Source organism: Pygocentrus nattereri, chromosome 1, assembly GCF_015220715.1.
Source record: "Pygocentrus nattereri isolate fPygNat1 chromosome 1, fPygNat1.pri, whole genome shotgun sequence".
Lineage (NCBI taxonomy): Eukaryota > Metazoa > Chordata > Actinopteri > Characiformes > Serrasalmidae > Pygocentrus > Pygocentrus nattereri.
Window position 1 is genome coordinate 3,261,886 of NC_051211.1, and position 18,460 is coordinate 3,280,345.

Genomic DNA, 18,460 nt, shown 5'->3' on the forward strand with positions numbered 1-18,460 from the left:
TTGTTTCATATATTGAAATAACCTGTCCAGGGCGTATTCTGCCTTCCGCCCGATGACCGCTGGGATAGGCTCCAGCACCACCCCCCCCCGCGACCCTGAGGGAGAAGCGGCTTAGAAAATGTGTGTGTGTGTGTGTGTGTGTGTGTGTATTGAAATAATGTTTCTAATGTTTTAAAACTGGGGTTAAACACAGCCCTGTGTAGTGAGGCTGAACTATGGGGGGATAAATCAGCACAACTTTCGCCAATGAGGGGTACAGGGAGATAAACCTGCTGCGTAAGTCGAACATTTTCCATTACATCACCTCCGTTTAGATCACATTACAGTGCAACAGGAATTACAAGAGCAATTATAAACACTTTAACTTTCTCAGTGCCAAGTGCATGATGGACTAATACAGCAGTAGCACTAATAAAGCGGTAAAACTATTGAAATGGTGTCAAAAATACTTTCTGCTCTGAAACTAGTACTAGTGATAGTATAAATGAATAATTACTAGTAAAAAATGCTAATTATTTGATATAGACAGTATATATTTGCTGTTGTCGGAAGAAAGACATCATTTGAAAGTGCCTGTTGTCCTTTATATTGTATGTAAATGTCATAATGAATGGACCAAAGGAAACGGCCCAAAATTACTTGGAAAAAGATAAAGTAATAATAATACTAATAATAATAATAATGACATTTATTATTATTGAATTAAACAAAGCCTAAATACAAAGGCCTCAAGAATGGCCTCTACTGTGTAACCTTTGTGAAATGGGTGTGCTGCCACCATGTGGTTAGTTCTAAGGATTACATGCACACACATTCTTTGAAACAGGTTTATACATTTACAGCTAGAAAAATACAGATTTTAGACATTTGTGCTCAAAATGTTTACAAATGTGTAAGAATTGCTTTGAGATGAACATCTTTGTCAGGTTTCAGCGGCTGAGTTTCTCAATATAACGTCTTTTCACGACGCTCGACAGCCCAGGCCTCAATCTGTAACAGGCACCAGCCTTAAATGTGCAGCTTTATGTATTTATTTATAGATACTCCGAGAGAAGGTGCTGTTTAGGAGCACGTCTTATGTTATACATGGCAAAGAATGTAAATATGAAGTCAGGCGATGGACGTGAATCCACTCCAGCACTCAGTACTGAACAGTCCTTCACTGTGTTCAGTCCCCTCTCAGACTTTGTTTCTTGCAGAAATGATTCAGACAAACTTGTAATAAAGAAAGAGTTAAATCAGAGATGTGAATGTGCATGTAGGGACAGGGTGTGTGGTTCTCAGGCATCAGCATAAAACAGGTGAGTTTTAAAGTCAGGTCATTAGTGAGGCCTCTGTAAGCAGCCGACATCGTCGTAGTCGCTGTCGGAGGTGTAGGGGTCCACGTCGGCGCTGACGGGAGAGTATATGGGGGAATCGTCTTCATAGCTCGGCTTCACGCCGAACCCTGAGAGAGATAAAGAAACACAGCACTGTTAGTCTTTCTGCAGTAAACTGGCTTTGATCAAACATGTTATGCTGAGGCAGAATGTGTGGTCAGTTCGTTCTGACCAATTGTGAAGGCGTTTTTCTACAATGGGCTCTTTTCCCCACATACAGTACCGTGCAAAAGTCAGAGGCCACTCTTATTTATTTATATCAAAGCCATTAAAGGGGAATTCAACTAATTTTTCAAGTTTTCTGTGTATTTCAGCCATTGAGATATAAACATCATTCAGAGTGGTTTGGTGTGAAATGGCTGATCATAGATACTTTACATAGATGTCTTTACAGTGGTGGTGATGGGAACCAGGGGTCACCGTGACTACAACTATCCAGAGCCACCAGCGAACCTACACGTTTTATATGTAATACTGATGATAGTAAAATAGTGATCATTCTGAAACAATACGTTTTTACTGGGGACTATTTTGCCGTATAACACCCTGCATGTACCCCTCCGCTATGAATCCATTTAAAACCATACTGTTGTAGGAACAAAACCTTATATCTCCAAAATGGTAACTTTACAGGAGAAGGTGAAAACGTTCTTTACTTTTAATGTAGGTCAATGGAACCAGACGTCTGTCCAAGTCATTTTGGGCCGTTTCCTTTGGTCCATTCATCATGAAATTTACATACAATGTAAAGGGAAACAGGTACTTTCAGATGATATCAAAACTGGAAAACATCAAAAATGGAGATACGAGGTTTTCTTCCTACAACAGAGATGTTTTAGGGTAAAATGCATCTCAAGATCATCATAAAACTGCCTCAGAGATTAAGTAGCATAATCATAACTTTTACTGTGTATGTCGTTTTCTGAGAGAGAGCTTTAGAGGCATTAAACTCTCCAAATGCATTATAAGGCAAGGTAGTGCCAGTATTTTACTATGTAGGTTCTCTGGTGGTTCTGGATGGTAAATAAAATGCCTATATCTGTGTTGTAGTCATGGCGACCCCTGGTTCCCATCACCACCACTGTAAAGCCATCTGAACCATTTCACACCAAACCGTTCCGAACGACTCTCTTTACATCTCAACTGTTTCATAATCCATTTCATCTTTAAGTACAAGTTATTCATTTTTCAGCATCAGGCAAAAAAGAAGCATATTTAACTCAAAATAAACACTGCTAGAACAACTAAATACGATTTCCAGTATTTATTATCCACTCTTTGTCTTTATTCCAGCTTCCATTCTTTTCAGGAGACTCACTTTCAGTTCCTCAAAGAATCAAAGAAGCCTCCAAAGTTCAGTCTTAGAAGCTGGTTCATCATTTTCTGCTTCTCCCAGTCAATCCAGAATACTAATTTATACCCTTCAGTCCATAAAACCTCCTCCACATCTCAAACGTCCAGTTTTGGTGATCTGGTGGCAAGGTTCTTCTTTTGTGTCTGTCTCCTTTTCTCAGTGAGGTTCGTCTTGATCAGCTACACATCCTTTCAGACCCACAGTGCTGAGTGGTCTTCTCACAGTGGAAGGATGGACAGAAACACCTGTGGATGTTTTCAGATCTGAAGCAGCTTGATCTTCTCCTCTCTCTCAGAGATGGAAGCTTTAAGCGCTGTTTATCTGATGGGGGAAGTTTTGGTGTCGACCAGCTCTTCCAGGTGGTTGTTAGGAGCCACATTTTCTCTGGAGCTTTTATTTGGTTTTTGCACTCCAGTTTTGGAAACTCCTGTTTTAATATTCCTTGATTTTTCACTTTCTCCTGTCTTAGCATATATATAGTCTGCTCAGAAACACCTCCTGAAAAATGAATCACTTGTACCTAATGAAATTTAAAAAAAGCAATCTCTGATTTATAGATAGTACTGGAGATAGACAGACAGGCAGACAGACAGACAGACAGACAGACAGACAGCACATTTTATGAGGAGAGCAGCTCGGTCATGCAGTATTTACAGACCCTGGTTGGATATGAAGCCGTTGCTCTGGTTTTGGGGCGAGTCATCAGGCTGGTTGAGGAGGTTCTCAGTACTGTAGCTGGGAGGGTCCGGGTAGGGCAGCGCTGAACATACACATTACACTTAGAACTGTTCTAACATCATACTGAAGCTCTTCAATCTGACAGATAACACACACACACACACACACACACACACATCACTGTTGTCAGAAGAAAACCTCATATATCCATTTTATTTTTGATGTTTTTCAGTTTCAGTTACATCATTTGAAAATGCCTGTTGCCCTCTGTAGTCTGGTTCCATTCACTTACATTAAAAATTAAGTAGGTTTTTTCTTTCTCCTGTAAATTTACATTTTGGAGATACGAGGTTATCTTACAACAACAGCGATATATAGGTTTACATGTGTGTGTGTATGATTATACATAGCAATGCATACATGTACATATATATATATATATACCACTGTTTGTCGGAACAAAACTCATATCTCCAAAATGGTAACTTTACAGGAGAAGGAAAAAACTTACATTAACTTCAATGTAAGTCAATGGAACCAGACCTTTTTCCATTAATTTTGGGACATTTATTTTGGTCCATTCTTCATGAAATTTACACACAATGTAAATAACAACAGGCATTTTCTGATTATGCCAAAAACTGAAAAACGACAAAAATGGAGATATGAGGTTTTGTTCTGACAGCAGCAATATATATATATATATATATATATATATATATGTGTGTGTGTGTGTGTGTGTGTGTGTGTGTGTGTGTGTGTTTGTGCATTATGGATGTATTTTTTGTGATACAAGTTGGTGCATTTAAGAAATATTAATGCTCTATTACAATTAATACCATCGTAGAGAAATTAAACATTTTTGTCACCTGTTACTATTTTTAAAAACTCATTATATACAAAACCTATACATGTGTGTAGGTTTGTGTGTGTAGCTGATTAACTGCATTAAGGATAAGAAAATGTGTACATTTGTTTTACCTGAGAATTCCCGTCAGCATATTTCGAGATTTTAAATTAAAGCTTACTTGCAGTTTGCAGGTCATTTCTGTCATCTCCAGTATTTTCATAATTCTCGCTGAGGCCTGTATTCTCATAAATCTCTCCCGACGAGGTGCTGGAGGTATCAAACGAGTCCTCTACAGGGGATAAAGGGAACAGAGGTCTCAGAGTGGCCCTGTATTCAGGAATCCCAAAGTAAGTATTAATACAGGTAAATCATGGTTATGAATAATGAACCTTCTTTGGACGGTCAACTAATACAGAAGCAAAACTGACTGTTTGCTACAACAATGATTGACTGTTTTTCCATGACACCAAGCAAACTCCTCAGAACTTCAAAAGAACTCCTCAGAACAAATGGAGAGGTGTTAGTGAGGGATGTGTAACCCGCCTGACCCACACTACCCGGATCATCTGGTCTGTATCTGGGTTTTACACTATATTTCTAAAAGTTTTTGCTTGTCTGGCTTCACACGTGTATGAACTTGAGTGAGATCCCATTCTTAATCCATAGGGTTTAATATGATGTCGGCCCACCCTTTGCAGCTATAACAGCTTCAGCTCTTCTGGGAAGGCTTTCCACAAGGGTTAGGAGTGTGTTTATGGGAATTTTTGACCACGTCTCCACTGCTCTAGAGTCCAGTGGCGGCGCTTTACTCCACTGCATTCCACGCTTTGCATTGCGCTTGGTGATGTAAGGCTTGGATGCGGCTGCTCGGCCATGGAAACCCATTCCATGAAGCTCTCTACGCTGTTCTTGAGCTGATCTGAAGGCCACATGTAGTTTGGAGGTCTGTAGTGATTGACTCTGCAGAAAGTCGGTGACCTCTGCGCACTATGCCCCTCAGCATCCGCTGACCCCACTCTGTCATTTTACGTGGCCGACCACTTCGTGGCTGAGTTGCTGTCGTTCCCAATCGCTTCCACTTTGTTATAATCCCACTGACAGTGGACTGTGGAATATTTAGTAGTGAGGAAATTTCACGACTGGACTTGCTGCACAGGTGGCGTCCGATCACGGCACCACGCTGGAATTCACTGAGCTCCTGAGAGCGACCCATTCTTTCACTAATGTCTGTAGAAGCAGTCTGCAGGCCTAGGGGCTCGGCTTTATACACCTGTGGCCACGGAAGTGACTGGAACACCTGAGTTCAATGATTTGGATGGGTGAGTGAAAACTTTTGGAAATATAGAGTATCTGGGTATTTGCTAACAATAAATAACATTGCAGAACATTAAGAACAGTTAGCTAGAACTAACCCAGTTAGCTTTTCTAAATGCATCTGTTGACAGTTAACTTAATCATTCTGACTGAACAGGACTATAAAGGGCCCTCATTAGTGATCAAAACAAAGGAGAAAATGAATCAGCATTAATACTCATTTTATTGTTTCATTGTGACTTTATGTGAAAGAAACTGAGGCCTCCTTGTTGCTCTGACTAGCTCCAATGTTAGCTTTAGCATCAGCTCATCCGAAGGGGCAGAACTCTTATCTAAACCTTTCCTTTTTTAGATGTGGAAACCTGTTGCTTTAATATCAAGTAGATAAAAAATTTCCCTGGATGTTTAATGCCTGACCTGCACTACCCAGATCATCTTGAGGGCATCTGGGTTACTGTATCTGCTAACAATAAATAACTACTGGATACGGGTGAGGTCAGTTTGCCAGAACTAACCCAGTTAGCTTCTCTTCATTTATGTGTTGTTGTGACGTGCGGTCAGAAAGCAGATGCTCGTGGTTCAAAAACAATGGTGAAGTTTTACCTGAGGACAGGCAGAGAGGACTGAAAAAACAGGCATTGGTCATTTCCAGGATAATCCATACAATGACCAAGGCAAGCATAACAAGAAAGAGCAAGGCAGGGCAAAATCCACAAAACAGGCAGAGTCAAAAAAACCAAAGCAGCAAACAGACGAAGCGTAGGTACCAAAAGGGAAAGTCCAAAAACAGGGTGGAGAGAAATCACAGGCAGGAAGTCATACACGAAGATGATACACACAGGTAAGAACGCTCAGTGAGTCTCCAGAGAAAACAATACTTCAGAAAGGCCTGGACTAAAGTATCATATGACCAAACTGCACAGCTGTGAGGAATCAGTATTCAGGTGATCTGGATCTCTGATAGGTCAATGGTGTTGTGTCCTGTGATCTTGCAATGGTTCTTGGGAATTGTAGTCCTGAAGCGTATGCGGATTGGTAGCAGGTGTGACAGTTGTCAGTTAAATTGATAAATAATTCAGATTAAGGACTATACAGCACATTACTGACTAAAACACTGTGTGTAAAGGTGAAAATTGATGCACATTTTAATACTTATTTTATTGTTTCATTAAGACTTTGTTTCTTTATGACAATGAGGCCTCCTTGTTCCTCTGACTGCGTAGCGCCAATGTTAGCTTTAGCATTGGCTCATCTGAAGGGGCAGCACTCTTAGCTAAACCACTAGCTCCTCTTTATTAGGCACAAAAACCTGCCGCTTTAACATCAAGTAGATAAAAGACCTCCCTGCTTTGATTAATGTGAACTTTTTCGTTTGGCCAACAATCATATTTTGTCAGTTCTTAAACATGTATGCCTGCACTGAAGGTCATGTAAAGGCAGTTTGTTTCTGAGTGAAAAAGGGTTAAATGCTCTCCTCCACACATCCACACAAAACTCTAAATGAGTCTCAGAGCAAATCAGATAGTAATTCCAATAATGAAACAATGGAATAATGAACTCCTACCACTCGGGGCAGCAGTGAGGCCGTGGAATGTGCCGTTGGCTGTGTAGGGCTGCTGTTGGTGTCCTTGCATTGCAGCATCACCAGGAGCTCCTGAATCTAAACATCATCAGTCAGTACAGAACAGTCCTACTGTAATATATGAACTTTGGTTCATGTGTTGGTGTCGAGGACACGAGTAAATAAAGTGACACAAATGGGTTTTTTATTAAATCTTAAACTAGAAGGGATCATATATGGGCCAAACTACCTTCTACATAACAGGTTTCACAATATTGATCAATAAATCAGTCAGTCAGTCAGCCAGTCAATCACTCAAATAGCCAGTCAGTCAATCACTCAGTCAGTCTGTCAGCCAGTCAATCATTCAGTCAGCCAATCACTCTGTCAGTCAGTCAGTCAGTCAGTCAGTCAGTCAATCACTCAGTCAGCCAGTCAGTCAGTCAATCAATGAATCAATAAGTCAATAAATCAATCAGTCAATAACTGACTCACTCAGTCAATCAATCAGTCAGTCATTCAGTAGGTCAGTCAGTCAATCAGTTTTGTTCAAATCAGAATTGTTCACAGTGGTGGTGATGGGAACCAGACGTCCCCCTCTAAAAGCTCCTCACAGAAAGTTCCTATATGAAATGGTTCTGAATTCACTGCCTGATGACTGAGACGCTGTGTTATGATAGTTTTGAGAAGATTTTGGACCTAAAATCTATTCATGGTGGAGGGATACATGCAGGCAAAATTGTCCCCACAGAACACTTTTTTCAGGTTTTCCACTATTTTCCATCATCAACATTCCATACAAACTCGGGAGACCCGTGTAGGTTCTCTGGTGGTTCTGGATGGTAAATAAAGTGTCTATATCTGTGTTGTAGTCATGGCGACCCCTGGTTCCCATCACCACCACTGTAAAGACTTCTGAACCATTTCACACCAAACCACTCAAAATGACTCTGTTTACACCTCAAACACTTAATTAGGAGGAAGGTTTGAAAAAGTAGTGGAATTGCCCTTAAAGCCTTCTGACTGCAGATAAAAGCACATGTTTATGAAACTCCACACTCACCCTCCTCAGTCACACAGTGCAGGTTGGCGCCTTTCAGAGCCGGATTCCGGCTCTCCGCACTGTACCGCATAGAGTCTGTAATCAGGGGGTTCAGCAGTTTTTACTGTAGTACACAAATATCGCCACAATACTACATATTTCAACACTTCGTTTTTCTGAGGTTTGATCAGTAACTGACCAACAGTCACACTTATTTAGAAAATAGCAACACAAATTATGAGTATATTTAACATTTTCTATATATTTTAATTTTAATGTAATTAAACATGTTCTTTAAATACAGAAAAGCATGTTTTGATATGTTATTGTAAGAGTTATTACAGTATCAATAAACTACCATCACGTTGCCCTCCCCTACATTTTTAAAATACTTTTGCTACAATAGATTAATAAAAATAATAAAAATAATAATAATAATAATAACAATCTTTTTTTTCATGAAGTAGTGGAAATGCACATCAAAGTGCTTCAAAATATATATTTTTTTTCTTTTATTCTGTAGTTTTCCTCTGTTTATTTTACACAATATACATGTCTGTGTGTGTGTGTGTGTGTGTGTGTGTGTGTGTGTGTGTGTGTGTGTGTGTGTGTGTGTGTGTGTGTGTGTGTGTTTTAATCTAGGCTCACTGCGGAAGGTGGACAGGGGGAAGGGTGTGTCCGGCCCGCTGTCACTCGGATCGTAGTCTGTGTCCCCGCTCTCAACGCTGCTCTGAGTCCACATCTGCGGGGGCACTATCTGAGCTGCAGAGACACAATTGGTATAAATTCAGAGACCACTGTCTTGTAAGGGAGTCGATAAATATGCTCAGGTCGTTTCAGTAGGCGTGTGCACTGACCGCCGAGTTGGGGTTCATTATTGGTGACCTTAACGAGGTGGATGCCGTCTCTGTAGTTGTTCTCTTCAGCCCCTGCAGCCGTCTGTAGACTGGCATATTGCTGCTGAACCTTGAGAGCTGTGGGAGACGGAAGACACACAGCGCAGCTTTGGACTATCTATCTATCTAAATATATATATATATATATATATATATATATATATACATAGTATCTCATAAAAGTGAGTACACCCCTCACATTTCTGCAAATATTTTATATCTTTTCATATTACAACTGTAGGACAACACTACAGAAATTAAACTAGACATTAATGTCTAAATAACTGGCAACACAAGTGAGTCCACCTCACAGTCAACATGTCCAAATTCTGCTTAAAGTGTCAATATTTTTCTGTGACCACCATTATTATCTAGCACTGCCTGAACCCTCTTGGGAATGGAATTCACCAGCGCTGCAATGGAATCCTCTTCCACTCCTCCATGATGACGTCACGAAGCTGGTGGATGTTAGACACCTTGCGCTCCTCCTCCTTCTGCTCCTGGATGCCCCACAGGTGCTCAATTGGGTTCAGGTCTGGATACATAATTTTCCAGTCCATCACCTTTACCTTCCGCAAGGCAGTTGTCATCTTGGAGGTGTGTTTGGGGTCGTTATCATGTTGGAAAACTGCCATGCATTGTGTGGCGCATAGTCTGAGCACTAGCAGGCTGATCTCCCATTTCTTCAACCTCTGCAGCAATGCTGGCAGCACTCATGTGTCTATTTTTTGAAGCCAACTTCTGGATATGACACTGAACACATGGACGCAACATCTCTGGTAGACCCTGGCGAGGCCTGTTCCGAGTGGAACCTGTCGTGGAAAACCGCTGTATGACCTTGGCCGCCGTGCTACAGCTCAGTTTCAGGGTGTTAGCAGTCTTCTTATAGACTAGGTGTCTTTGTGGAGAGCAACAGTTCTATTTCTCACATCCTCAGAGATTCTTTACCATGAGGTGCCGTGTTGAATATCCAGTAGTCAGTATGAGTGAATTGTACCCAAAATACCAAATTTAACAGCCCGGCTCCCCATTCACACCTGGATCCTTGTATCTCTAACAAGTCACATGACACCGTGACAACGACAGAATTGGGCACAATTTGGACATGTTCACTGTAGTGCTGGGAATGATCCACCACCCAAACAGTACCTGCTCTGTGAGGGTCCATGGGGGTCCTGACCACAGAAGAACAGGGTATCAGAGTATCAGAGAAACAGATGGACTACAGTCAGTAACTGTAGAACTACAAAGTGCAGCTATACAGTAAGTGGAGCTGATAAAGTGGACAGTGAGCGTAGAAACAAGTCATAATGTTGTGATCATAGAGTGTATATAGAGCTCTGTTCTGACTGGCCTCATTCAAAAAGCAGTTCGGGCTGAAAGACTCTTTAGAAGCCCAGCATGAATGGGTGGGGCTAGACTGCTGTAGGCTGAGCAGTAGAATATATGCATATATGTCACATTTGTGACGACACAAAAACAATAAACTGTTGTAATGAGTTTTCATATATGGACTGTATAGACTGGGCATACAGTATAAACTTTAGGTTTTAAAAGTTTACATCATTCATATTATTTATAAAACAGAGAAAGTTTTTCATTACAGGAACCTTCAGCATCTTTCTATGAATCTAAAAATAATTTTTTGAACACTTCATCATGGCAAGGTCACGGCTGTTAAAGTTCTCTCCCTGTAAGCCCTTTTAGAGACACAACAAAACCTCACTGTATGATTTTAAACCTACCTCTTTTTTTCCTAGCAACGCAACACAGGATGACGTTTGTGATGAGCGCAATCAAAAGAGCACAGGACAGTCCGATGCAGCCCAGCAGCTCCAGAGTCCAGAAGCCTATGGGTCCTGCTGTGGTCATTGGCACTTAGAAGAGAAAGAGTTTGCATGTAGGACTTGCCAAAAATAACAGGACTTTCCAAGCAGACGGGCAGGACGCTCAACAATACTTTCTTCTATAATCCTACAGTCCCAGGTAAGAACCAGGGAAGTGTCAAGTGCAGAACTCCAAGGTACTAGATTATCATTTCAGGGAAAATGTCTTGAAGTAGCAAGGCAGTGTAACTCAATTTCACTGGAATGCCAACCTACGTAAATGAGGGGTATGACCTCCAAATTGCTGTGTAAGTACACTATATGGCCAAAAGTATATGGACACCCTATTAATTATTGAGTACAAGTGTTTCAGCCACAACTGTTGCTAACATGCGTATAGAATAAAGCTCACAGTCATGCAGTCTCCATATGGATCATACTGAAGAGCTCAGTGATTGTAAATGAGGCACTGTCTCAGGAAGCCACAAGATAGTTCTTGAAATTTCTTCCCTGTTAGATCTGCTACCGGACTAATACTGTCATTGTTTGACACACAGTCTCATGTCAGTGTTCATATATAATTTGATGTGTGTGAACCTATCGGTTGATCTGTCTGTCTGTCTTATAGATGATATCATGCAGTACAGCTGGAACATATATTTGTTTCTTTTAACATAGAATTATATTGTATGTACAGTCCTGTGAGAAAGTTTTAGGCATCTAAGCAAATTTTTAAACCATTTACCTCAGCAGGGAGTTTATCACAATATACATTAGAATAAAGTCGTATTCATAATTCAAATAAACAGAAAAACAATCAAAAGTAACAAGAATTTCTTGGGCCCATATTTTTCCTGGACACCTTCACAGCCGCCACAGAGACTCGTTAATATCATCAATTACATCATGAGCTCAATTTACTGAGCACTGATTGGTCAAACCAGGAGCTGCTTTTTAACTACATATAATACTGGGCTTCCTCGAGGAGGAGAGGCTTGGAGATGGGTAAACAAACACCCCAACATCCAGAACATCACTGTTTACTATATATATATATATATATATTATATATATCATTAATAATTAATATTCCTTACATTTTGTTTATTCAAATATTAACACTTTTCTCAACAAATAAACATAAACTACACAAATGAATAGATTTTTAAAATGTGTCTTGGATGCCTCAGACTTTTGCACAGGGCTGTACATTATAATTTTTTTTCTAAAAAGTATTAAACAGACCCTCTGTCTGTCATCCATGGGCTCTTTAAGCACTAGAACCCGAGAGGGAGTGTTTTATTGCGAAATAACATCACGGTTGTGATTTGGTTGCCGTAGATCATCCCAGCCGTGATGTTATTGGTGATGACTCCCTCCTCGAGTGCTCTACTGCTTTAATACAGCAGTTAAATAAATCCAGTAAGAAATGAATCGACTGGGCCGTGAACGCTTCGTTTAATATGTTTTAATGTTCTGTAGGCTGAGTGCAATACCCGGTACAAAAGGGACCCAAAGGTAAAAGAATTGGTTCCAATTCTAAAGAAGGTTCTTGTCACCGGACCCCCTTGTGGAACTCAAGGCCTCTGGTACAGAAGCCGAAGCCAAACATTCCTTGTTTTAATTCTAAAACTGACGGGAAGCTGCGACGACGAAGCTTCAGCGCTATTATTATATTATTATTTTCCTACATTTTAAGTGTGCCTCTCCAAAAAATACTTACCTGTTGTTAATGCAGGTGTAGTTGCCTTCGGACTGGTAGGTTTTGGCAGACCCTGAGAGTCTACAGAAAATAAAACGAGTTCATTTTAGTAGGTTAATAAAAATGCTGTATAAAATATTATAATAATTTTTCAATTATAGAGTAATACCTTCCATATACTACCAAACGGAATGTCTCCTACAATATCTAAGGTAGTGGTAACTCAAATGCTTGAAATAAAGAGCATAAAGGTTTACTTACCGCTACAAACTAATCCCGCTGCTTTAATTTCAGTGCACATGTGGGATTTGACTATAGCATACTCTGTACACTCCCACAGGTTTGTAAAGGGCTTTTTACACATGTAAAACCAGCGTGTTCCATTTTTATGGCTGAAAGGTTCATCAAAGCCAGTGAACTGTACTGCACTCCCACAGCCCAACATGCCGCAGGCCATCGATGCTTCTTCTTTGGCCCAGGAGTCGTCACATACGGTCCCCCACGATCCATTGCGATGGATCTCCACTCTGCCTGAGCAGCGGTCCAGCCCTCCGGTCAGCCTTAGAGCTTTGTACTCTTCAGAATGGATGAGGTTGCCAGAGAGAGGTGAAGAAATGACAGTTTATTGTAAATTTTACATTGATCACATAAACTACGGCACCACAGCTTAACTAGTTAAAGGTAAAGCTTGACAAAAAATCTAATTTATGCAATTTTCCTCCATTATCGTAAAATATAATCTGTGAGCCGAGGCCTAATTGCTGCCGGAGGTTTTCTTGTTTTCACACTGGAGCTCCAAGACTAATGTAGCTAAAAAGGAATGGAAGCCTGCACCGCACCAATTAGCATGATGCTTACCGCATGCCACATCACACACTAAGCCTCAAACCATACGGAGCTGCTAAATGATCCCTATTAGACTTGCTTATGTGGTTTCTGACATTGCATGACACACAGTGATATCTGACATACTGGATGCAACTGTGCTTAAAAAGCTATGCGATGTAGAGGAGCGTGAGGGACAGCGTAAGTGGGGCATCAACGTAAGTGGGGCATCATTTAACACAGGCTTTTTACCCCCATTACCACATTTCCTGGCCACAGTCTCCCACCAATATTTAGAGGGATTCGTCAGGGTTTTAAAGAGATCTGTGCCACAGAATGTTTCAGGGTATGTAAGTCACTTTTCACCGTGCAGCATCGTTTTGAAGCAGCAAGTGCAGCTGGGTTTACATTCAGCCTCCATACTACGACATCTTTAGTAAACAGATCCGCAAATTTTGTCTTAAAATGAAAAAGAAAAAAATCTGAAAACTTCTACTTCATTAGGATCTTTCCGATTTCAGAAGTTTTTTTATGAATTTGACAGTAACAGTCGGTAAAGATGTAGTTATTCAGAAACGATGTTCATATTTTACTGTGTGTGATGTTTTAATTTGCTGTCCTTCACTGGACTCACCTATGGACTGTTTAAGCAATAGAACACAAGCGGGAGGGTGTTCTACTGCTTTAATACAGCAGTTAAATAAATACAGTAAGAAATAAATAAACTGGCCATGAACATGGAGTTTAATATGTTTTAATGTTCAGTTCCTTCCTACTAATTATAGCTCCTTAACCAGCAGCTTGTTGCTATGTCAGAGTAACAAGCTCTGCCTGCTCAATATCAGGTTCAGCTCAGTTTGGTCAGTTTTTCCAGATCAGTATTAATGTTGTTTTCTTCCAGCTGGTCTGTAAAGCTTCTTACAGCCCGTTTAGTTTGGCGAATGGTGTTGGGTTCATTTCTGGCTGATTCCAGGTTGTTCAGCTGTACTTCTGTCACAGCTGCCGACTGAAAAGCTGCTCAGTGGTGACGACAGTTTAGGAATTTAGTGTAGTCTCGTCTTCAGAGTCGGACCAAGAGGTTGGGCTTAGATCAGTGTTTAGTGTTGGGGAAAATTAAGGTGAATTATTAGAGGAATGCAAGTTCGATGCAAGATAAGCTTAGACCGTCTATCATATCATACCTGAACACACCACTCCAGCGTCCTCTTTATGCCCACAGTCATGGTGTTCCTTCACTGCAGGACACTCCCACAGACTCCTCTCTTTTCCTGTGCAGTTCAGCTCATCCAAGTGAATAGGCCCTCTGCCCTGGCCGTACGGCTGCCCCTGCCCTGAGACTGAGATGGCATATCCACAGCCCAGCTGAGCACAAACAACATCGGCGTCCTTTTTGTCCCACTCGTCATCGCACACTGTGCCCCACTGGCCCCCTCGCCACAGCTCCACGCGCCCACTGCAGCGATGGCTTCCTCCACTCAGTCGGGCCAAGTGGTTACCTGGTGAGACATACACAAGGGTCAGTTAAATCCTATTCAACATCCTGCTGGCTTGTTTTATTTGTAAAACCCATTAGTGCTGTTACCAGCAAAGAGGCTCTAACTAAAAGGCTGCATCCAAAACCTCAAGCTACCATAATAAACATACTAATGAACCAACTTTATGTGCAATTTGAGTACAGTGTGTACTTTTTTTTGACATACTATTTAGTATAGTATGGTAGTATGTATTTCACAAGGCCCGTTTCTTGCTTATGTTGCTTATAGCAAGAAACAGCCCTGCAGCTATTTAGCAAAGACTTACTGAACTCACATGGGAATGGTACGGCCTACTGAGTATGTTGAATCAGCCTGGGTGAGCAAAAAGAGCCCTCTGATTGGTTGTTCAGTCCAGCAAATCAATGAATCCCCTGTTTCAATACAGGTTTTAACAAGCCCTTGTCCCCTTGGCCACAAATGAATCCCTACCGCTGTCTTTAGGGCTGTTGCATTACTTTATAAGCTCAAGTTAAGTCATTGTTCATGGCTTACCACATTCCACTGTAGAAAGCTGTGTGCAGTCGCTGCTCACCACCGTGGAGCAGTTCCGCAGGTGGAGGTTGTGGTAGACGCAGCCCGTGAGGCAGGTGCTGTTAGGTGGCACTCTGGTTCTGCTCTGTGGAAGCGCATCTCCACAGCCGTGACTCTGACAGACCTCGCTGGACAGTCTGCGTGCGGCCTCTTCGGTCAAAATAACGGCCGGTTCGTTTTGCAGAGATCTAAGATTCCAGACACAGTAGCCGGATGTTGCGGTGATGTAGGGAGCAGCTGTGAGGAAAAGAAATGAATTGGTTTAACCTCTTATTCTCCAGGGTGTATTTTGGTTTGTCCATCTGAATTTTTGTGACCAAATCATAAGGCAAATTATTCAGTAACTGCGTGAAATGAGTGTAAAATTTTATTTTATTTATTTATTTGTAAAATCTCCCTCAAATGAACAGAACGTGTGTTTTATGATCTCCACATATCACTATATGCTTACAATTTACTGCTGAAAGCCAAAAATCTCTGACGCTCTTTGTGTTGTTTTCTAAAAGTGATGTTTCCAGAGCAGATCACTGAAGAGACGCCGTCTGTTTATAGTTTAGAGCCCAGATTTGGGGAAAAACGGGTCGACTTTCAGTAGAAAAACAAACTGAGTTCAGCTTCTTTTATTATAAGGGTTTAAAATGACATCACCGTCTATTAGACTGGAGAGAAGAGCTACAGCCTCACACGACGCCCGAGGAGTTTAAGAGGTTTCAATGTTCATAAAGCACTTTTTACAAGAGGCTTTAGATCTCATTCATCAGATTCATCAAAGTTGCATAGAAATGAGTGCAGAATGCAGCCCTCAGAGTGACCTCAGAGTGACCTCAGCATGACCTCAGCGTGACCTCTCAGACACCAAGCATATATCGGCAGAATGGATATTTATGATAATGAACAAAAAAATATTTAGTGAGTTCAGATCATGTCTTCAGCATGGCGGTGGTACTATGAGGGCAGACTGACTGAGGGAGGGGGAGAACTCTGAGAACTTGGGCTGGACTTCTGGGCAGCTTTTGCCTGTGGCTAGACAGACAGATCCTTTCATAGCTGTAGCAGGGCTGTTGTAGGGCTGAGGAACAGGGAGGAGACGGGGTGGCAGTGGGGACCTTGAATAGTGGAAACAAGACTCATAAAGAGAACCTCCTTAAGAGCATGAGGAAGAACCACAGAGAAGAACTAAGACTCATAAGGAGAACTCCCTAAGAGCATGAGGAAGAACCACAGAGAAGAACTAAGACTCATAAGGAGAACTCCCTAAGAGCATGAGGAAGAACCACAGAGAAGAACCAAGACTCTTAAGGAGAACCACTGACAGGAACCAAGACTCAAAAGGGAACCTGTTGTTCTCTGGTCTGTGATGAACAGTGTGCCAGTAGTTCCAGGGTAACGTGCAGCTCATGATTTCAGTACTGATAGTCAGACTCCAGCATAAGCACAATAACTGAGATGAGCTGTCACAATAATATGACTAATCAGCAGAACATGGAGCTGAGAAAAAGCTTTGATGAAGTGATAGCTTGTTAACTTAATCTTGAAAGGAGTTCTTCTAGAACTGTTTTTCAACCGTTCTTTCTTCTACAGCTGTGGAACGTGTTGTCCCAGGCAGTCAGTTTGACTCATTTCCCTTTAGTGAAAAACAAAAAACATGAAGCACTGAACAGAAGCTGAAGCGACTGAAGCGACTGAAGCGACTGAAACGACTGAAGCGACTGAAACGACTGAAACGACTGAAACGACTGAAACGCCTGAAGCGACTGAAGCGACTGAAGCGACTCCCCACTGGCTGCTGTTATAAGAGCACTTGGAGTCTGAAATGATGGTCTGTGTGTGAAGGTGAGCGACTTTGGCTTCAAGTGAAAGAAGAGTTTACTACACAGACACATCCAGGTGATTTCCAGTGCTACTTGTTCTTTATTGTCATTTATTGTATTGTATTTTATTTTATTTATTTTTTTGTAAAATTTCCCCTCTGATTAACAGAACGTGTGTTTTATGATCTCCACATATCACTATACGCTCACAATTTACTGCTGAGAGCCAAAAATCTCCGACGCTCTTTGTGTTATTTTCTAAAAGTGATGTTTCCAGAGCAGATCACTGAAGAGACGCCGTCTGTTTATAGTTTAGAGCCCAGATTTGGGGAAAAACGGGTCGACTTTCAGTAGAAAAACAAACTGAGTTCAGCTTCTTTTATTATAAGGGTTTAAAATGACATCACCGTCTATTAGACTGGAGAGAAGAGCTACAGCCTCACACGACGCCCGAGGAGTTTAAGAGGTTTCAATGTTCATAAAGCACTTTTTACAAGAGGCTTTAGATCTCATTCATCAGATTCATCAAAGTTGCATAGAAATGAGTGCAGAATGCAGCCCTCAGAGTGACCTCAGAGTGACCTCAGCATGACCTCAGCGTGACCTCTCAGACACCAAGCATATATCGGCAGAATGGATATTTATGATAATGAACAAAAAAATATTTAGTGAGTTCAGATCATGTCTTCAGCATGGCGGTGGTACTATGAGGGCAGACTGACTGAGGGAGGGGGAGAACTCTGAGAACTTGGGCTGGACTTCTGGGCAGCTTCTGCCTGTGGCTAGACAGACAGATCCTTTCATAGCTGTAGCAGGGCTGTTGTAGGGCTGAGGAACAGGGAGGAGACGGGGTGGCAGTGGGGACCTTGAATAGTGGAAACAAGACTCATAAAGAGAACCTCCTTAAGAGCATGAGGAAGAACCACAGAGAAGAACTAAGACTCATAAGGAGAACTCCCTAAGAGCATGAGGAAGAACCACAGAGAAGAACTAAGACTCATAAGGAGAACTCCCTAAGAGCATGAGGAAGAACCACAGAGAAGAACCAAGACTCTTAAGGAGAACCACTGACAGGAACCAAGACTCAAAAGGGAACCTGTTGTTCTCTGGTCTGTGATGAACAGTGTGCCAGTAGTTCCAGGGTAACGTGCAGCTC

At 41.5% G+C, this 18,460-nt stretch overlaps 1 protein-coding gene across 8 annotated transcripts in view; it reads right to left on the minus strand.

Annotated features, from left to right (window-relative positions):
- Nucleotides 1-813: 813 nt before the first annotated feature.
- LOC108410904 (T-cell differentiation antigen CD6-like) overlaps nt 814-18,460 on the minus strand; it is a 34,778-nt gene continuing 17,131 nt past the window's right edge. For all 8 annotated transcript variants that reach the window (XM_017682219.2, XM_037540513.1, XM_017682220.2 and 5 more), the window contains 12 exons: nt 15,455-15,730; nt 14,609-14,923; nt 12,864-13,178; nt 12,624-12,683; nt 10,820-10,951; nt 9,036-9,152; nt 8,827-8,940; nt 8,200-8,274; nt 7,140-7,235; nt 4,440-4,550; nt 3,392-3,493; nt 814-1,447 (listed from right to left, as the gene is read on the minus strand). In XM_017682219.2, coding sequence (XP_017537708.1) covers nt 1,323-1,447; nt 3,392-3,493; nt 4,440-4,550; nt 7,140-7,235; nt 8,200-8,274; nt 8,827-8,940; nt 9,036-9,152; nt 10,820-10,951; nt 12,624-12,683; nt 12,864-13,178; nt 14,609-14,923; nt 15,455-15,730 — 1,838 coding nt within the window. In that variant the 3' untranslated portion in view covers nt 814-1,322. The remainder of the gene's footprint in view (nt 1,448-3,391; nt 3,494-4,439; nt 4,551-7,139; nt 7,236-8,199; nt 8,275-8,826; nt 8,941-9,035; nt 9,153-10,819; nt 10,952-12,623; nt 12,684-12,863; nt 13,179-14,608; nt 14,924-15,454; nt 15,731-18,460) is intronic.